The sequence below is a fragment of the Procambarus clarkii genome, chromosome 9 (assembly GCF_040958095.1).
Source record: "Procambarus clarkii isolate CNS0578487 chromosome 9, FALCON_Pclarkii_2.0, whole genome shotgun sequence".
Taxonomy (NCBI): Eukaryota; Metazoa; Arthropoda; class Malacostraca; order Decapoda; family Cambaridae; genus Procambarus; species Procambarus clarkii.
The window spans coordinates 29021087-29042762 of NC_091158.1; the positions used below are offsets into that span (position 1 = coordinate 29021087).

At 49.6% G+C, this 21676-nt stretch overlaps 1 protein-coding gene across 1 annotated transcript in view; it reads left to right on the top strand.

Annotated features, from left to right (window-relative positions):
* Positions 1 to 21676, top strand: part of LOC123766095 (uncharacterized) — a 902969-nt gene that overhangs the window by 823874 nt on the left and 57419 nt on the right. The window contains exon 57 of the mRNA XM_069321294.1: positions 8070 to 8176. Coding sequence (XP_069177395.1) covers positions 8070 to 8176 — 107 coding nt within the window. The remainder of the gene's footprint in view (positions 1 to 8069; positions 8177 to 21676) is intronic.

Sequence of the window (21676 nt, forward strand, 5' to 3'; positions counted from 1 at the left end):
CGAGACAATCGGAATGATAGCCGACAGAGTGTATCGTGATCCAGCCTGTACTCCTCTTGACATGCCAGAAAGTATTCTGAGGAAGCTACTCCAAGCTTGTACTAAAGAGGCACCCTTCTTGAGCCCGGATGGGCACATGTATAAGCAAGTAGATGGGGTCGCCATGGGTTCTCCCCTAGGTGTCCTGTTTGCAAACTTCTACATGGGTACCATCGAGCAAAAAGTCTTAGTCGACATGAACTTGAAACCGGCCATATACTGCAGGTATGTTGACGACATTTTTACACAGGTACCTGATGTCAGACATCTGCAGGAGCTGAAGGAGGCATTTGAGCAGAGTTCCGTGCTGCGTTTCACTTACGAGACGGAAAAGGATGGGAAGCTGCCTTTTCTAGATGTAACAGTCATGGAAAAGGGCGGAGGTTTCCACACTGCAGTCTACACTAAGGAAACAAACATAGGAATGTGCCTAAATGCCAACAGCGACTGCCCTGACAGGTACAAGAGGAGTGTTGTTAACGCATACGTCGACCGTGCTCTCAGCCACAGCTCAGAATGGAAGCAAGTCGACGAAGAACTCTGTAGGGTAAGGCAGGTCCTAGTCAATAACGGCTTCTCCAATGGTTTCATCGAAGACATCATAAGAAGGAAAGTGAAAAGCCATGCAACCTCTGAAGAGACAACTAACACAACACCTATACCCCCTATTAGACTATTTTACAGGAACTTCTTTTCCACAGCTCATAAAACGGAGGAAAGGGTCCTGAAAGATATTGTTAATAGAAACGTTATCCCTACAGACAAAAATCAGGATACAACTGACGATTTACTATAAAACCAGAAAAACGGCCAGCTTACTCATGAGAAACTCTCCAGACACAAAACAGAACGCTTTAAAAGAGACTAACGTCGTCTATGCCTTCAAATGCCCACTTGGGGACTGTAAGCTCCAAAAAACCCAGTATATAGGCAAGACAACAACATCTCTTTCTAGGCGTTTAACGATGCATAAGCAACAGGGCTCCATTAAGGAACATATAATCTCTTCCCATAACCAAACCATCGCCAGAGAAATCCTAGTAAACAACACAGAAATCATCGATAGATACAGCGATAGCAGGCGGCTTGACGTTTGCGAGGCACTACACATCAAGAAGTCAACACCAGCAATCAACAGCCAATTATTGCACAACTATATTCTACCCACCTCAAGACTCCACTCCAATATAGAAGCATCAAGAAATATGGACCAATAGGCTTTCTACAAACACTCCTATTCAATTCCCATTGTTTCTGTTCTGTCTTGTGTTGATACTTTTAATACCCTATTAATATCCCATCTTGTTCTAATGCCACATCACCCTTCCCACCTCACTCAAATGTAGATATAAACTCAGAGATACGTAAGTTCTAATCAGTTGTGTATTTGTGAAGTCTTTGAAAATGTAATAAGTTTTACGAAACGCGCCCGTGTCGCGTCAGACTAGAAATAAAAATGAATTTTGGAGAAGTGATTTTTGATTTACCTCCAACAGTGAAGCGTAATGTACGAAAGATTGAGAAAATTCGTGTTAGAATTATTAATCTTACTTTTTCGGTCATATTTAATAATATATGTCTACAGGAAAGACTGCTACCAAAATATACTAATATATATATATATATATATATATATATATATATATATATTTATATATATATATATATATATATATATATATATATATATATATATATATATATATATATATATATATATATATATATATATATATATACAGAACTAGCCCGCGGCAAAGAAATCACGGTAAAAGAATACTATAATATATGAGGGATAAATCCAGCCAGAAAGGCCACATGTAATGGGCAAACAGCCAGTACCGACAGTAATTCATGACCGGAACACACAGTAATCGGGAAGAATATAATGAAATGGCCCCCTCACATACAAACAAGAACAAATGCTGGAACGCACATGAACAAGGAAATAATGCTTCAACCACACCCCATACACGCATGAAAAAAACTCCCCAGAACATGGAGGAACCGGCAAAAGAAACACAAAACACACACAAACACAGACACCAGAAAGCACACACACACACCCAACAGCACAAGAACACAACACAGGAAACATAACATAAAGCTTCATGTGGAGCATAGGAAACAAAACACAACACCCGAACGGGCAAGCCAAAATCATGGATACAAGACATACATATAGTAGTCAAGGCAACAAATACAAAATTACAGGGAGTACACAAATCAAGCACAAGTACTATTCATATTTATCCAGGAACTCCTGCGCCAGAAAGTGCAAGCAGTAAGCCTCCCAAATCAGCATGACGTCATCAGGCACCTGTCGACCAGGAGACGCACAAGGCCGAGGCATCAAATCCGGCCCCCCATAAATAAATCCCTTTGCCCGCGGCACCCAAAAAGTAGAAGAGCACAATGGGATCAGAAGCACCCGGTCATCCAAAGTGAGTTCCAACGACTGAGTCCCACAGACCACGTCCCCGGAGGCCGTGACCGCAGAGAGGGGTTCGCACTAGGGAAGTTTTGCTCTGAGATTCGCACTGGATTTCACACTGGGCTTCTCACTGGGCTTGCACACTGGGCTCCTCACTGGGCTTCGCACCAGGAGGGACCTGCAGAGGATGCAGGCATGCCAGGGGCCTCCCGTCACCAGGCACAGGAGCCGAGGCCCCCAGCACACATCCTTCCTCACTACCATAGTGAAGTACCGATCATCAGGGGCAACCTCCCACTGTGCGGAGCCAACAGCAGGAGGCGCAGGGGGCAACACAGGAGACAGCACATAGCACCCCACAGCACCTTCAACCATGGCGGGAGACCCCGGAGCATCATACTCCCCCCCTCCACCCAAAGGCACACACGCTCGGAACCTGCCTCGAGCGCTGGGAGACAGGCTGCCGGTCGTCCGAACTATCACCCCCACAATCCGAGCCTGCACAAGTCGAGCCGGCCTAAGGCCGGGCTTGGGGAGTAGAACAACTCCCAGAACCTCATCAAGCAGGTATCCCGCATCACAACAGAACTCTCTGACAGGAGCACCTTCAAAGCATGGCCCCTGAAAACCACAGCTTCTACAACCAGGGGCACCAAACCACATGTAACAGTTGGCCCCCGTAAGTTGAGTAGAGACTTGGGATTATACCTGACTTACGAGACATTCATAGGGAGGTGAGATAAAGTTACACAAACCTCACCTTCAATAGTTTCTAGAGTTGGGAGGTAATCCCTTGTTACCAGTGTGTGGTTGGTTGGTACCCCCATGGCCTCCTGTCAGTGTGTGGTTGGTGGGTACCCTCCCCCCGTAGCCTCCTGTCAGTGTGTGGTTGGTGGGTACCCAGTGTGGCCTCCTGTTAGTGTGTGGTTGGTGGGTACCCAGTGTGGCCTCCTGTTAGTGTGTGGTTGGTGGGTATCCCCCGTGCCCTCCTGTCAGTGTGTGATTGGTGGCTATCACGGCCTGTGTCTTATTTTTTGTTATCAGTAGTGATACGATTTTGTTGTCATAGAGACCTGTAAAGAATTTGGTGGTGATGGACATTAAAATGTTGTCTAGGGGTAAAACATGGAGCAAGGAAAACAGCCTAGTACAAAGTCACAAATTTATACGTATAAGTCAGACATGAATACATTCAACAAGGCGATTTCTTCACAACATAAAATCACTATGTATTAGTCTTATAACCTCAAGTGGCTCTGACCACCCCACGGCTCACCGTCCCATACCTGGTACCGTGCACCCAGCCACCACCGCTATCATCCAATGACACACCTCAAGTGGCTCTGACCACCCCACGGCTCACCGTCCCATACCTGGTACCGTGCACCCAGCCACCACCGCTATCATCCAATGACACACCTCAAGTGGCTCTGACCACCCCACGGCTCACCGTCCCATACCTGGTACCGTGCACCCAGCCACCACCGCTATCATCCAATGACACACATATTTAAGCCTCTAGGAAACCTGGACTCCTCTAAAACCTCTCCAAAATCTGTAATACTACTCTACCCTATCTTGCAACCCTGGTTATACACAAGGATAGGCTTATCTGACTGTACGGCCGGAGAAAAACCCTCAAATAGCAGGATCGGTCGGCAGCGATACACCTCCCCCTCCAGTCAAGATGGCGTCCACCTCTCTTGCATCATCGCCCCTTAATACTCTATTCTTTACATACACAATCAAACTCATTATGGATTTTATTTACTATATTCCCCATGCATACTTTTTGATGGAGTCCATTTTTTCCTTACATAGTTAGGCTATTCCATTTCACATTATTTCTGATGATCTCCAGCTGAGAAGGTACTACTTTAATGGGCGGAGTATTACTGGTATAATATGATCTCAGCTGTGGATTTATTCTAATAAACACTCTCCACTGAGTCCACCATTTTATAATAGAAACTAACCTCCACAGGAGGTAAGGTTCGTAACAGTGGCTACCCCCTGTTTCCTCCTGCCAGTGTGGGGTTGGTGGGTACCCCCTGTGTCCTCCTGGTAGTGTGTGGTTGGTGGGTACCCCCTGTGTCCTCCTGGTAGTGTGGGGTTGGTGGGTACCCCCTGTGTCCTCCTGGTAGTGTGTGGATGGTGGGTACCCCCTGTGTCCTCCTGCCAGTGTGGGGTTGGTGGGTACCCCCTGTGTCCTCCTGGTAGTGTGTGGTTGGTGGGTACCCCCTGTGTCCTCCTGGTAGTGTGTGGATGGTGGGTACCCCCTGTGTCCTCCTGCCAGTGTGGGGTTGGTGGGTACCCCCTGTGTCCTCCTGCCAGTGTGGGGTTGGTGGGTACCCCCTGTGTCCTCCTGGTAGTGTGGGGTTGGTGGGTACCCCCTGTGTCCTCCTGGTAGTGTGTGGATGGTGGGTACCCCTTGTGTCCTCCTGGTAGTGTGTGGATGGTGGGTACCCCCTGTGTCCTCCTGGTAGTGTGTGGATGGTGGGTACCCCCTGTGTCCTCCTGGTAGTGTGTGGTTGGTGGGTACCCCCTGTGTCCTCCTGGTAGTGTGTGGATGGTGGGTACCCCCTGTGTCCTCCTGCCAGTGTGGGGTTGGTGGGTACCCCCTGTGTCCTCCTGCCAGTGTGGGGTTGGTGGGTACCCCCTGTGTCCTCCTGGTAGTGTGTGGATGGTGGGTACCCCCTGTGTCCTCCTGGTAGTGTGTGGATGGTGGGTACCCCTTGTGTCCTCCTGGTAGTGTGTGGATGGTGGGTACCCCCTGTGTCCTCCTGGTAGTGTGTGGATGGTGGGTACCCCCTGTGTCCTCCTGGTAGTGTGTGGATGGTGGGTACCCCCTGTGTCCTCCTGGTAGTGTGTGGATGGTGGGTACCCCCTGTGTCCTCCTGGTAGTGTGTGGATGGTGGGTACCCCCTGTTTCCTCCTGGTAGTGTGGGGTTGGTGGGTACCCCTGTGTCCTCCTGGTAGTGTGTGGATGGTGGGTACCCCTGTGTCCTCCTGGTAGTGTGTGGATGGTGGGTACCCCCTGTGTCCTCCTGGCAGAGTGGGGTTGGTGGGTACCCCTGTGTCCTCCTGGTAGTGTGTGGATGGTGGGTACCCCCTGTGTCCTCCTGGCAGAGTGGGGTTGGTGGGTACCCCTGTGTCCTCCTGGTAGTGTGTGGATGGTGGGTACCCCCTGTGTCCTCCTGGCAGAGTGGGGTTGGTGGGTACCCCCTGTGTCCTCCTGGTAGTGTGTGGATGGTGGGTACCCCTGTGTCCTCCTGGTAGTATATGGATGGTGGGTACCCCCTGTGTCCTCAGTACCTGTGATGCTCAGATATTATGCCTGACACCTTGACAATCATGATAGCATTGCTGCTCTTGAATATTATTATTTCAAATATGATGTTCAGATAATTTGTGTTTTATACTACATGAAATTTCATCTTCATTGAATGTTTAGAGTTTGGCGTCTTTCATCCGTAAGGAGTTGTATATAACATTGCCATATCTGTGTGTGTGTGTGACGGTGGCGCACATCTCAGTGTGTGACGGTGGCGCATATCTCAGTGTGTGACGGTGGCGCATATCTCAGTGTGTGACGGTGGCGCATATCAGTGTGTGATGGTGGTGCATATCTCAGTGTGTGACGGTGGCGCATATCTCAGTGTGTGACGGTAGCGCATATCTCAGTGTGTGACGGTGGCGCATATCTCAGTGTGTGACGGTGGCGCATATCAGTGTGTGACGGTGGCGCATATCTCAGTGTGTGACGGTGGCGCATATCAGTGTGTGATGGTGGCGCATATCAGTGTGTGATGGTGGTGCATATCTCAGTGTGTGACGGTGGCGCATATCTCAGTGTGTGATGGTGGCGCATATCTCAGTGTGTGACGGTGGCGCATATCTCAGTGTGTGATGGTGGCGCATATCTCAGTGTGTGACGGTGGCGCATATCTCAGTGTGTGATGGTGGCGCATATCTCAGTGTGTGACGGTGGCGCATATCTCAGTGTGTGACGGTGGCGCATATCTCAGTGTGTGACGGTGGCGCATATCTCAGTGTGTGATGGTGGCGCATATCTCAGTATGTGATGGTGGCGCATATCTCAGTATGTGATGGTGGCGCATATCTCAGTGTGATGGTGGCGCATATCAGTGTGTGATGGTGGCGCATATCTCAGTGTATGATGGTGGCGCATATCTCAGTGTGTGATGGTGGCGCATATCTCAGTGTATGATGGTGGCGCATATCCCAGTGTATGATGGTGGCGCATATCTCAGTATGTGATGGTGGCGCATATCTCAGTGTGATGGTGGCGCATATCAGTGTGTGATGGTGGCGCATATCTCAGTGTATGATGGTGGCGCATATCTCAGTGTGTGATGGTGGCGCATATCTCAGTGTGTGATGGTGGCGCATATCTCAGTGTATGATGGTGGCGCATATCTCAGTATGTGATGGTGGCGCATATCTCAGTGTGATGGTGGCGCATATCAGTGTGTGATGGTGGCGCATATCTCAGTGTATGATGGTGGCGCATATCTCAGTGTGTGATGGTGGCGCATATCTCAGTGTATGATGGTGGCGCATATCTCAGTGTATGATGGTGGCACATATCAGTGTATGTTGGTGGCGCATATCTCAGTGTATGATGGTGGCGTATATCTCAGTGTGTGATGGTGGCGCATATCTCAGTATGTGATGGTGGCGCATATCTCAGTGTGATGGTGGCGCATATCAGTGTGTGATGGTGGCGCATATCTCAGTGTGTGATGGTGGCGCATATCTCAGTGTGTGATGGTGGCGCATATCTCAGTGTGTGATGGTGGCGCATATCTCAGTGTGATGGTGGCGCATATCTCAGTATGTGATGGTGGCGCATATCTCAGTGTGATGGTGGCGCATATCAGTGTGTGATGGTGGCGCATATCTCAGTGTGATGGTGGCGCATATCAGTGTGTGATGGTGGCGCATATCTCAGTGTGTGACGGTGGCGCATATCTCAGTGTGATGGTGGCGCATATCAGTGTGTGATGGTGGCGCATATCTCAGTGTGTGATGGTGGCACATATCTCAGTGTATGATGGTGGCGCATATCTCAGTGTATGATGGTGGCGCATATCAGTGTGTGATGGTGGCGCATATCTCAGTGTGTGATGGTGGCACATATCTCAGTGTATGATGGTGGCGCATATCTCAGTGTGTGATGGTGGCGCATATCAGTGTATGATGGTGGCGCATATCTCAGTGTATGATGGTGGCGCATATCTCAGTGTGATGGTGGCGCATATCAGTGTGTGATGGTGGCGCATATCAATGTGTGATGGTGGCGCATATCTCAGTGTGTGATGGTGGCGCATATCTCAGTGTGATGGTGGCGCATATCAATGTGTGATGGTGGCGCATATCTCAGTGTGATGGTGGCGCATATCTCAGTATGTGATGGTGGCGCATATCTCAGTGTGATGGTGGCGCGTATCTCAGTGTGATGGTGGCGCATATCTCAGTGTGATGGTGGCGCATATCAATGTGTGATGGTGGCGCATATCTCAGTGTGATGGTGGCGCATATCAGTGTGTGATGGTGGCGCATATCATTACAGGTGTGGACAGGTGGCGCGTGTATAACCTGAGGCTGGACCATCCCGAGTCTCCCGACACCTGGGGCGTCAATACTCCCAGCTCTAACATTGCCCAGGTGGCTCTCAAGGTCAGTTCTCCCAGCTCTATCAAGGTCAATACTCCCAACTCTTAATATATTCAGGTGACTCACAAGGTCAGTACATCGAGCTTTAATAATGCGCAGGTGGCTAACATGGTCAGTACTCCCAGCTCTGTCATGGCCAGGTGGTTCACACGGTCAATACTCCCAAGTCTGTCTTGACCAGGTGGCTCACATGGTCAGTATTCCCAGCTTTATCATTGCTATTTGGCTAACAGGGTCAGTTCTTCCAGCTCTGTCATGGCCAGGTGGTTCACACGGTCAATACTCCCAAGTCTGTCTTGACCAGGTGGCTCACATGGTCAGTATTCCCAGCTTTATCATTGCCATTTGGCTAACAGGGTCAGTACTCCCAGCTCTGTCATGGCCAGGTGGTTCACACGGTCAATACTCCCAGCTCTGTCATGGTCCAGTGAGTCATAGGGTCAGTAATACCAGCTCTGATATCTCCAGGTCTCTAACATGGTTATTACTCCCAGCTTTGCCATGGTCATGTGGTTCACAGGGTCAGTACTCCTAGCTCTGTCATGGTCATGTGGTTCACAGGGTCAGTACTCCCAGCTCTGTCATGGTCATGTGGTTCACAGGGTCAGTACTCCTAGCTTTGCCATGGTCATGTGGTTCACAGGGTCAGTACTCCTAGCTTTGCCATGGTCATGTGGTTCACAGGGTCAGTACTCCCAGCTCTGTCATGGTCATGTGGTTCACAGGGTCAGTACTCCTAGCTTTGCCATGGTCATGTGGTTCACAGGGTCAGTACTCCTAGCTCTGTCATGGCTATGTGGCTCACAGTGTCAGTACTCCCAGCTCTGTCATGGCTATGTGGCTCACAGTGTCAGTACTCCCAGCTCTGTCATGGCTATGTGGCTCACAGTGTCAGTACTCCCAGCTCTGTCATGGCTATGTGGCTCACAGTGTCAGTACTCCCAGCTCTGTCATGGCTATGTGGCTCACAGTGTCAGTACTCCCAGCTCTGTCATGGCCATGTGTGAATTTCCCAGCAGGTGTTTGTTATATTAAGATTAGTTATTACTAAGTGGACTGTAGATGTTGACTCTGTGATAGATTATATTCCTGCTAGGTGTTAACACTTATTTAATTTTGGGAGGTTGTTTAATATTGCTAAATCCACCTTATAAGATTATATAATCATGAAGCTTTGCGTAATAGTGGCTTTAGGCATTGTATGTACTAGCTCTATTTATAAATTCATCGATATTTTTATCATCCCTTGTATGTATGTACTTTCCTGAATAAACATTTGAATTTGAATTTGAATTTGAATTTGAAAGTTAGTAAATCATGGTAAAAAATATTTCATAAAAGGTTAGTAGACTAACTACAGTTATTAATGAATATGGTATGAGGGCTTAGCTGCCGCGTAGGTTTGCATATGTAACGTCAGGGGAACTGTTCGAGAGGCAATACAAATTCTCGTCTCGTGGCTGGGGTGTCGAGACCCCAGTTGAGGCGGCTGGCTCCCGGTTACTTCTCTCCACTCTGCTGTTACATTGTACAACATACAATATAACTTCAGTGTTAATATTTCCTTAGCTAATCTCAAATTGATAGATTAACTGCCTACTAGACCTAAACTTAATCTGGATGTTTAAGATCTGCTGCGTAACGGCCGGGCTATTCTGTGATAAGTAAATATGCCATAAATACCACTAAAACTTCTATAGCCGATCGAACACAATTTCCCTTATCGTGTGAAGCTAGCAGCAAAGTCTGGGAGTCGTGAAACATCGGATGACCCAAATATTGGACGATGCTAATCGGCTTGCTTCAGCAGGGAGCAGATCAAGCTCGTGTTGTTGTGAGACTGTGTGTACAAGTGACGCTTTCCCATCCCTCTCGTGGTGAACGCCTGGGAAATTAGTCATGTTATTTATTTTATATCGGTCACTAACGAGACGATATTAGCGTCATTTTACACCCATATATTTTACCTCAAATACCAGAGAACAATTTTCCATTGTTCATTACACTAGATCGAAAGGTTTTCTGTGATTAAAAGCACATTTCAGAAATCCTGCATATGTGATGTGATTATTATTTTGCCCGTGAATCAACATATCATGGATGTGGAAATTCACCTTGGGATGGAAGTTTAATTTAATTCTTATTGAAATTAATTAAACTCCCAATATAAATAACAAATGCAAATAAAAACAAATTGCAGACTGGTTTTAATATGAATTAGATAAAGAAATCGTCACCACGTAAGCCGTGGTGGGTGACGGAAAAGCCCACCAATGATACTTGGAAACTTTTGGCGCTTACGCACTAAAAATTAATATTGTTAGTAAATTTAATTTCATAGCACAACATATTTATCTTGATGTGCTAGGGGTTAGTGGTTTAGGTGTTGGAAATTTCCAACACCTGGTTCACAGTGTCAGTACTCCCTGCTCTGTCATGGTCATGTGGTTCACAGCGTCAGTACTCCTAGCTCTGTTATGGCCTGGTGGTTCATTGTGTTAGTACCCACAGATCTGTCATGGCCGGTGGTTCATTGTGTTAGTACCCACAGATCTGTCATGGCCGGTGGTTCATTGTGTTAGTACCCACAGATCTGTCATGGCCGGTGGTTCATTGTGTTAGTACCCACAGATCTGTCATGGCCGGTGGTTCATTGTGTTAGTACCCACAGATCTGTCATGGCCGGTGGTTCATTGTGTTAGTACCCGCAGATCTGTCATGGCCGGTGGTTCACAGGTGGTAAAGTAAACCAGAGGTTTACTTTACTTTTTTATCCATCTCCTTCTTGAGTGGTATGAACTGTTTCGTTGCATTAACGCATTTCCCAGGAATGAATTCCATCAGCTCATATACTGTCTTCCTTTCCATTTCTCTTTCCAATTGGATTTACTGCAGAAAGTTCTTCATCCTGTCGTAATCCCCACGTCTGGAATCTTTCTTGTTCAACAGGTGTCTTTGTGTAAGAAATTCCTTTAGCTGCACTATGTATTCAAGCATGACATTGCATTTGTCCTTGAGGCATCTCATACTCTACTTTTTTCGACAGGTGCTCCATTTTGGGAAAACACTAGCTCTGCTGTTGGGTCGTCTCCTCTTAATTGTGTTGGTTCTGTGACATGTTGCTGGAAGAAGTGTTTGTCTTTTATGTCTAAAAGTTTTGCTCTTCATGTCTCATCACCCCCATGGGGATCCTTATTTATCCAATCTATTTCACTGTGATTGAAATCCCACAATATTTGGATTTATCTCTTGTTTCCCTTGCTACTGTGGCTGTTTTTTCTATTACTTTTAGACAATTTACACTGCATATGCCAAATTCTTCCCTTGGCATTTTACTTTTAGGTAGAGGATTATAATTCACTGTTACCACTATCTTCACGTGTCCCACTGTTGTTCTTCCTAGTATATACAATTGCTGGTGAACTCAGTCTGCAAGTTTTAGTTCTTCAAAGCTCCAGTTTAGCTAAAGCAACATAGCTATACTACCTACCTTCTGCACAACCTATCTTTCCTAATTTTTTGGTTCCTTCTTGGGAAGATTGCATGTCCTATGACACTTGTCAGTTTCGTTTGTTAGCACAGTGCTTCTGCCACTCCTTCCTGTAACTCTACTCCTTTATTCGCCATTCCACCTGTATTTATGTACCTTGCTTTTATGCTACCTATGGCAATTGTGCTGCTTTTGTTTTCCTTGAGAGGGTATTTGTTCTTATGGCTACATTTCCATTTCAGATTCAGGGAGGAGGGGTATGGTGAACTAGTCGCTATTGCCTGCTCATTTGTGTAGATGCTTCGTTAAACAAGGCAGCCCTACTCTCTCCCGCTGTAGTAATCTCCATTGCATTGTTATGCTGGTCTCTCCCAATATTTCCCCTCATAAAATCCCTGTACAAAGTTCCTGTATATAATCCATGCATATATGCTCTCAGTTGCCAGATATGCTTCGCACTGTGCCCTGTTTGTACCATTTGCTGGTCTTGTATTTTAATTTGCTTTTCCTATCTGAGTCTCTTCACTCCTTAAACATGTCCTGTCTAATAAACACTGCATGGTACTTTTCATAAATTCTCACATATCTCTTCTCTCCCAGTAAATATTTAATTGGGTTGTTGTTCATAAAAATAATGTTTACTAGTAGATGTCTTTCTGAAACTTACCTAGCCTACAGAAATGCTCTATTTCCCTTATTTCATCTCCAGTCTGAATTTTAAATAGAATTTCTGTTTTTTTAATTCCGTTCTATCTCCTCATTTGCCATGTGCCCCCCTTAATATTAAGCTTAGGTAGGTTGCATATTACTACTGATCTCTATCTCTTCAACTCCTGTTATGTACATTTCATGACTTGGGTAGTTCCTACAAATTCTAACACTGTTTCTTTAATTATCATCTTAAAACATTGGGAGAGGAAAGTGTTGAGGTTCTCTTCATTAGCAATGGTAAACATTTTACCCTCTGCAGTCTTTCTCACCTTAATCAATCCATCTCTAACGAAGCACTGATGAATCGCATCCCATTGTACCCATTGTAAGGCAGCTTCATTGTCAGACCATATAATGACATCTTTGAAGTTCATGGTAGACAAGACTTGTTTGATATGCACTGCTAAGGCCTTAGAGGTGATAAGATATGATTGATTAGAAGTCACTAAGTAAGCACAAGCTCCAAAAGCTTTGGCTGACGAGTCTGCGAATACATGTAGTGATACTTCATCATTTTCCTCGACTATGTGTCTCGGAAAGATTATCTTTTCAACTAAAGTTTGTTCTTGAGCCACTTCCGTCCAAGCTTTTTGTAACTGGATTGGTAGTGGATCATCCCAACCAACTTTAGTCTTCCAAGCTTCTTGCACCAATAAACGCCACTTGATAGTCAAAGGATTTAGTAGACCAAGTGGGTTGAATACTTTGCTAACTTGTGAAAGCAAATCCCTTTTTGTAGCAATGCAATAATTAACTAGCACAGAATTGATCAAGATCGTGTCCGAGATTAAATCCCACTCCATACCTAACACCTTTTGTGATTCTGGTATGTGATATTCAGGGTAATCTCTTGCTATTTGATTATTCAATGTTGCATTATTAGAGGCCCAAGATTGTAGTGGCATGTTGGCACCTTGTAGCTCTTGTAGCTCCTTGTTGGCCTCTTGATATAATTGTAACAGTTCAGTAGTACTGTTAACTGTCCCTTGAAAATTATCTACATATAGATTCTGACTAATTTCAGCCTTATAGGGACTTGATGATTTCTTCAGATGAGTATCTAGAGTTGCTTGCAATAGAAATGAACTGCTTGTCGCGCCAAAAAGAACGGATGAGAATCTGTAAGTCACTATAGGACTATTGATATCTTCTGGGTTCTCTACCCATAGAAACTTAGTGAAGTCTCTATCGTCTTCCTGCAAGCCGACTCTTAGAAAGGCCTTACTTATATCTGCTGAAAACGCATATTTGTTAAGTCTAAACTTCAACAGTATGTCATACAATTTCTGAGTTAGACTTGGACCTGTTTGCAAACAATCATTTAGACTGATTCCTTGGGGTCCAGATTTAGAGCTACAATTAAAAACTATCCGTAAAGGAGTCTTTTTGATTCTCTCATTACAGCCATATGTGGTAAAAAACCAGCGTTGAATGTAATGAAACGCCATTTTCTGGGTGAGTCCCGGAGGCTCCCCGGAGCTATCCCAGGCTGATATGCTAATGTCAGACTTTGGCATCAGTCATGTGTATGGAGTTCTTAGGCCTACCGGGGACCATGGCCAGAACCGGGCCCCCTCAGAGAGGCAAGGGGAGCAATGGCCTATAGAAGCCCCCGTGTAGTTGGAAGCATTCTATGTCTGCCATCGACCGGAACAGGCACCCAGAAAGGTAAGCGCCCCAAAACAAACCCCTATTCTGGTTAAAATTGCTACCTAAAACCGAACTAGTGGATAGAACTCCCCAACCGAAAACAAGCAAACTAGTGTGACGTCACACACTGCCGCGCCGCTGTCTGCGCAGCTCCCCCCTCCCCGGGAGGGGGAAGGGGGAGCCCCAGACCCCCCGCGCCGGCTACCCACACCTCAGTTCTTGAGGCTGGATGTCAAAAACGCGAAAAAACGCCGACCGGAGGAAGGGAGGGATGCCGGGGAGCCTCCGGGACTCACCCAGAAAATGGCGTTTCATTACATTCAACGCTGGTTTTCTGGGGGGAGCCCCGTCGGCTCCCCGGAGCTAACTACCCACAGACAGAAAAAGAGGGACTTACCCGGGAGGCGGTCGTCGCTCACCCCTCAACTCGAAGTCGAGACAACTGGCTGCAACCGCCGACCCAAAGCAACACAGGCCCGACGAGGCCCAGGGACATTCACAAGGTAACGAGCAGCCAGGACCCTGTTCGACCGCCAAAATCCCCGCGCCCGAATATCAGACCAAGACATATTCCCAAAGACGGCAGCAAGAGCCGTGAACTTACGAACGTCATGGGCACAGGGATAGACCGCAGGCTGGCTGGACCTAATAACCCTGCGGACGACCTGAGAGACCCGAACCTGCGAACAGGGAAGAAGGGAAACCGGATCAACCCACAGCGCGTCCCCGGACACAGAAGCTGTGGCGCGCAAATAACGGCGAAGCGCCGCAACCGGACACAAAACATGATGCACCCCCGGCCTGACCAACCAAGCATCAACCACCCATGGACCCCTCCGGAACGCAGCAGTCTCATTCTTCGCCAGAAAAGAAGGAGACGGCTGCAAACGAACAAAACTATCACCACGACCAAAAGAGCAGAAACCCCTGCGCCGGAGGAGAGCATGAAGCTCCCCTACCCGACCCCCAGAGGCCAAAGCCAACAAGAAAAGTGCCTTGGGAAAACAATCCTGGACCGAAGGGGCCACAACGAAATGAGGAGATGAAAGGAAAGCGAGCACTCTGTCCAAAGACCAGGACGGCTCAGGCGACGCATGAGCAGGCCGGAGGTGAAACAATGCACGAGACAGACTTGCGAAACGGCGCAGACGTAACATCGATACCGAAAGCAAGCTGAAGCGGCTCCACCAGCGCCGCACGATACGAAGCGACAGTGTTAGGCATAAGATGACGGTCCTGAAACAACCACGAGAGGAAGGACAAGACCACCCGAACAGACAAGGAGCTAACACGACGAAGACGCAAAAAGAAACGGAAGGACCGCCAGGAAACTTCATACTGCCGCCGAGAAGAAGCCCTCAGGTGGGACACCAACAAGGAGGCCACCTGATCACCATAGAGATGATGATAGACTCGAGTCAAAAAAACCATACGCGAAGACTCGAGGAGAAGATTCGAACCAGCTACGTGACGTACCGGCCCGATCTGCTGAAAGAGGCGGAGCCACGGGAAAACCCTCGGGTTCGGACACCGAGCAACCAGCGCCTGAAACCAAGGCTGCGCCGGCCACCAAGGGGCCAGAAGGACAACTCTCCCCCGGTAAGTCTCTAAGCGAGTCAGGACCTGGAGCAACAGCCGAACCGGGGGAAAGAGGTACAGGAACCCCCACCTCGACCAGTCTAGCCGAAAGGCATCGACCCCGACGGCCTCGCAATCGGGGAAGGGCGCCGCATAAACGGGAAGACGCCGCGACCACGCCGACGCGAAGAGGTCCACCTCGGGGCACCCGAACGTCTGGCAAAGCCAACGGAAGGACTCGTCGTCGACCGTCCACTCCGTGGAGAGGGGAACGAAGCGAGACAGGGCGTCGGCCAAGACATTGGACACGCCCCGTACGTGAACCGCCAGGAGAGCCAAACCCCGAGAACTCAGCAGACGAGTCACCCGAAGCGACGAACCCCAAAGAGACAAGGACCGCATCGAACCCCCGCGGTTCAGGCAATGAACCACCGGAGAGCAGTCCGAATGGAGCCGAATCGTCGATCCGCGGGCCACCCGAATCCTCCCCAGAGCAAACCACACCGCCGCGAACTCCCGCACCGTACTGTGAGCTCGACGGAAGGACGGATCCCAACGCCCCTGGCTGGCCTGATGAGCACTGGTCACAAAACCCCAGCCGAGAGACGACGCATCCGTGTACACATCGAGCGAGGGCTCGGGTAGGCGCCAAGGCACTGAACCCCGAAAAACCCGAAGAGGAAGCCGGTGACGCAGCAACCGACGCAAGTCCCCCGGGGGTCGAACTCTGCGATCGCGAGAGAGGCGGAAGGGGGAACCCCGAAGGAACCAGAACAGCCGTCGAAGCCAAACCCGACCCGGCGGGTAGACCACCATCGCGAAGTTCAGGCTCCCGCACAGCCCCTCGAGCAACCGCCGGGTGACCCGAGGGCCCTCCAGAAACAGACGAAGGCGGGACCGCAGCCGCAGGAGAGACTCCGGAGGGAGAGACAAAGAGGCGGTTCGAGAGTCCCACATGAGACCCAGCCAAGTCCGAACCTGAGAGGGAACCAGATGGGACTTCCTCCAGTTCACCAAGAACCCGAACCCGGCGAGCTGGGAAAGAACCAAATCCCTGGCTAGCAAGGAAGCTGACTGGCTGGGAGCCCAAACCAGCCAGTCGTCGAGGTAGGCCAACACCCGAACACCTAGGAGACGCAAACGAGCCACTACAACCCGTGTAAGGCGTGTGAACACGCGAGGTGCCAGGTTCAACCCGAACGGGAGACAATGAAAGCGGTAACTCAGACGCCCCACTACAAAACCGAGCCAGTCCCTGAACCGCGGATGAATCGGGACATGCCAATAAGCGTCCCGGAGGTCCAGGGACACCATCCAAGCTCCCGGCTCCAAGAGGAGCCGAACCTGAGACAGCGTAGTCATCCGAAAGGAGGGGCAATGAACCCAGGGGTTCAGACGGGACAAGTCTAGAATGAACCGCAGGTCCGCGCAGTCCCGTTTCGGAACTGGAAACAGACGGGAAACCCATCTGAGGGACGACGTCGTTTCGACGACGCCCAAGCGTACCCACTCCAAGACGACTCGACAGAGCGCAGGGGAAGAAGCCTGCCCTGCCAGCCCCGACCCCCCAAAGGGGGGAGGGGCCACCCAACGCCACCGCAGGCCGCGAGACACGACCCGAAAGGCCCACGAATCGTGGGACCAGGCGCGGGCGAACAGCGCAAGCCGCCCCCCCATCGCCCCGTCAAGGGGGCAAACCGCGAAAGGGCCGGCGACCCTTACGAGACCCAGAACCCCGCACAGCGCGAACACCGCGCCGACCAGACGAGGGAGGGTCCGCAGGAGGAGCCAACCCCAAACCTGACACCAGAGGCCTACCACGACGAGAGGAACCCCGAGCCCTGGCACGACCTTTCCGGGAAGACCCACCCCGGGACCCCCGGAAAACCATCAAGTCCGACATCGGACGACAAGCCGCCGACGCAGCCTGAATAAACTGCGCCACGGCCGACTCCCCAAACAGGAGAGGACAAAAAGGTGAAGAACGCCTAAGAGCCAGAGCCCAAGCAGATTCCACGGAGGAACCCAGCACCGCCTGCCGACACGCGAGACGGGAAGCATAGAACAGGGAAACCGCATCCCGCAAAATCGGCGAGAACAGCTTCAACAAGGCAGCCGACGAACGCGCAGCCGAGGACAAGGTGCCGGACCCAGGGACGGACCTAAGCGTCCCCACATCCTCCACGAGCCAATCCGAAGACAGCTCCAGGAGGGAAAAGAACCGCAAGGCTGAACACAAAAGGCCCCGGGCGCGCAAGTCCTCCGCCACGAGCGCCGCCGAAAGGGAGGGAACCTGCACATGGAGCTGAATAACGCCCACATCGCGGGGAAGGGCAGGGGCAAACAAGCACTCATTCAGGTACTCAAGTTCACCCCCCAGGAAAACCTGAAGCACCGTGGAAGCTTCCCGCCACTCCAGCGTGCGGGAACGACAGAAGGAATGCCAGGAATCCAGACCAAACAAGGGGCAGTCTGCTAGCCAGGACGACTCCGGAACCTCGTAACGGAGCCAGAAAGGGAACGAAGTCCCAAACCTGAACGTGGACGGATCCATATCCGAGGCATAATCCGGGTCACGCAGGAGGTAAGCTGCAAAGGCCGCTCGCACCACACCAGGTTGGATGCGATAAGCCGAAAACCTCCGGAAGGACGGAACCGACGTACCCGGGGGAACACGGAACCGAACCCGGGGAGGGGCCGACACCAAATCCAACTCGTACGCAGAGGGGGGAAAAGAAAACCCCACTCCTTGTAACAATAAGCCCCGCTCAGTGGGAAGAAAAACCCAGGCGGGGTCCAGCGGGGCCCAAGGCCCCCAAGTCAGCCCCTCCCCAGCCTCGAGGTCTGACACCACAGGACCCGAGGCCGAGTCCTCTCCCCAAGCCCCGACCCCACAAGACAAGGACGGAGCAGCCGGAAAAGCTGGAGGAAGGGGGGCCCACTGGTCAGACCCTGAAGCTTCGGCCGGGAGACAAGACTCGAATGCCTCTGCCGCCCCCCCGGAAGGGGCAACCCCCGAAGCTGCCCGAGTCTCGAGATCAAGTAACCCCTGCTCCGACCCCGAAACCCTCAGACGCTTCGGGGCCGGAAGCAGGGGCGGGGGACCAGAACGAACAGAAGGGGAAGGACGAGGAGGTGCGGACTGAACCAGGATCGAAGCGACCCCCACCCCCAAGTCCGGGTCTCGAAAAGCAAAGCGGGGCAGCCCCGGGGCATCCGGGGAAGCAACCAACCGAGCGCGTTGCAACAGACGAAACCTAGACTGCAACGCACGTGCCGCCCGTACCCGAATAGAACCATCAGAGGATTGGGTAAATTGAGTCACAAGCAAGCAGCAACACTCACAGGACTCAGGGTCGAAAGTATCACCGACCCAACAGGCAGCGTGGCAGAGGCAAAAACAATGAGGGTCACCCTGAGACAAGGGGACCGAGCAACCCTCAAACTCGCACACAGCGAGTGGGGACTCCGGGGTCACATCCATCGGACCCACGCGCCCCCTAGGGGATTCCCAGGGTCCTGAGCGTTTACTTTAAGAGGACTCGCGCTCAGGTAGTCCCAGGCAGGGTGCTGCAAACCGGCGTCCAAAACTACCAAGCAAACTTCTAAAGCTGAACCCCAGGGACGTGTACACTCACGGGGACCTAGCAGGGGGCGCCACCGAGGAGAACAGTGGAAGGGCAAAAACAAACTGAATAAAAGGACAGAACCCCCCACCAGGCAAAAACAAAAAGAAAAACAAAACCCCGCAAGAGGACAGCGAACCCCAAGGAACAGAGCCGGCCGCGATGTCGGGAAATACAAGCTGAGCAGCACCCTGCGCCCCTACCAGTGCAAACTGCCTCTTACCTGCCGGTAACAAGGGAGAACAGAACACCCAAGAGCCCAACAGGCGGCCGAAAAACCGAAAGGTAAAACGGACCAGCAGAGGCAGACCCCGAGGAGCCTGTGGAAGGTGGCCCCAAGCCCCAAGGGCAGTACTTACAGGGCACCTAGGGAAGGCAGCCCTAGGCGCATGCAGCCCGAGTACTGAAGATAACTCCTGGCTCTCGCACCCACAAAACTAACACCACACACAAAGCACAGTGCAGTAGCGACACCGGAGCCAGAGCACACGACCATCGCCTATAGCATCAGCCTCAAGAACTGAGGTGTGGGTAGCCGGCGCGGGGGGTCTGGGGCTCCCCCTTCCCCCTCCCGGGGAGGGGGAGCTGCGCAGACAGCGGCGCGGCAGTGTGTGACGTCACACTAGTTTGCTTGTTTTCGGTTGGGGAGTTCTATCCACTAGTTCGGTTTTAGGTAGCAATTTTAACCAGAATAGGGGTTTGTTTTGGGGCGCTTACCTTTCTGGGTGCCTGTTCCGGTCGATGGCAGACATAGAATGCTTCCAACTACACGGGGGCTTCTATAGGCCATTGCTCCCCTTGCCTCTCTGAGGGGGCCCGGTTCTGGCCGTGGTCCCCGGTAGGCCTAAGAACTCCATACACATGACTGATGCCAAAGTCTGACATTAGCATATCAGCCTGGGATAGCTCCGGGGAGCCGACGGGGCTTCCCCCAGAAAAAATGGCCTGTTTGCTTATTGTCGTGTTTCACGACTTCGATGTATTTATTCTTTAATTGTTGAGCGATAATCTCATGATAGAGTTTTAAATGCTCAGGCCTTTTTCTTAGCTTTGCTAATTGAGATTTAAATTGACTATAAGCCATGTGATAGTTGGTAGGTAAGGTTTTATGGTTGATTTTCCATGGTAGCCTTACCCAGTACTGTCCATCATGGTACTGTACAGTTTCTAAGTACTGATTGTATGCACAGACATCATCAGGACTTTGTTGTTCAGGAATTATTCCTATGGCATCAAGTTCCCACAATTGATGTACAGATTCCAATCCATCATCAATCATGTGGGGGATTTTAAGTGGTGACTGTTCTTTGCCTAATCAAGCCACGATTACAGTTTCTATATGATGTGATTTTTCAGTTGAAGGTTCAAGATCTAGTATAGGTCCTGTCATCAATATGCCTCCTGCTGATTTGAGTATATTCATACCCATAGATTCTTCTGATCCCAGAATGAATCGATGATAGTAGTCAGCTCCAATCAGGATTCCAATATCCCCTATGTAGTCAGAATCGAGCAGAGGATCTGCTAATTGGATTCCTTTTTCTTTTAGGAATTTAATTGTGGCTGTCAGACCAGTCACTTCCATTTCAGTAGGAATTTTATCAACTACTATGGCTTCTACTGTCTTTTGGGATGTACCTAGACAGACATTGAGTTTTACTACTGGAAAGGTTCTACGACCTGAATTAGTAAAAAAACCTGATATGGATGTAGATGCTTGCTTTGAAGACTTAAGTTGTAAATCTTCTGCCATCTTTTTACTGATAAAGGTTTTCTGTGACCCTTGATCAAAAAAGCCTCTAGTTTGAATACAAATTCCTTGATTGCATAGTTCTAGCTGTGCAGTAGGCAATACGGCTGTTGTAACAATTTCTGTATCTAAGGCGTTGACATTACTCATTACTGTACAGAATTGCACGGCTGTTGTGGTATCATCTTTTGGCTTTGACTGAGATGCAGTTTGATTATTGGATGTCTGTGATCTGGATTGAGTGTTAATATCACCACAGAGTGCTGTGTGATGTACACTTTTATGACAATATTGGCAGTTCTACAACTGAGTGATTACACTCACTTGTATCTTGTTTCCGTAGACAACGAATGCACCTGTTCAGAGATTTCAGTCATTCGACTGGCATGGCCTTCATAAACTGTGCATTGATAAATGTTATGTGCTTCTTGACAGAATAAACATTTTGGGGCACTTGCAGCTCCTGTTGTCTTATCTGTCTTGGGAGCTTGATTTCCTACAGTTCTGTTAACTGTGGGGGATATAGCATAAGTGCCAACATTACTCTGTTTTCACTTTGCAGAAGAGGAGTTTTGTTGCCTTGATTTTTGACTGCCAGTTTGGACATTTTTGCTTTTTTCCGTGGATTCACCTTTGGGGATTTTTTCTTGAGATCTAAGTTTTCCTCGGCTTCGTAATCTTTGTACGTAAGCTTGAAG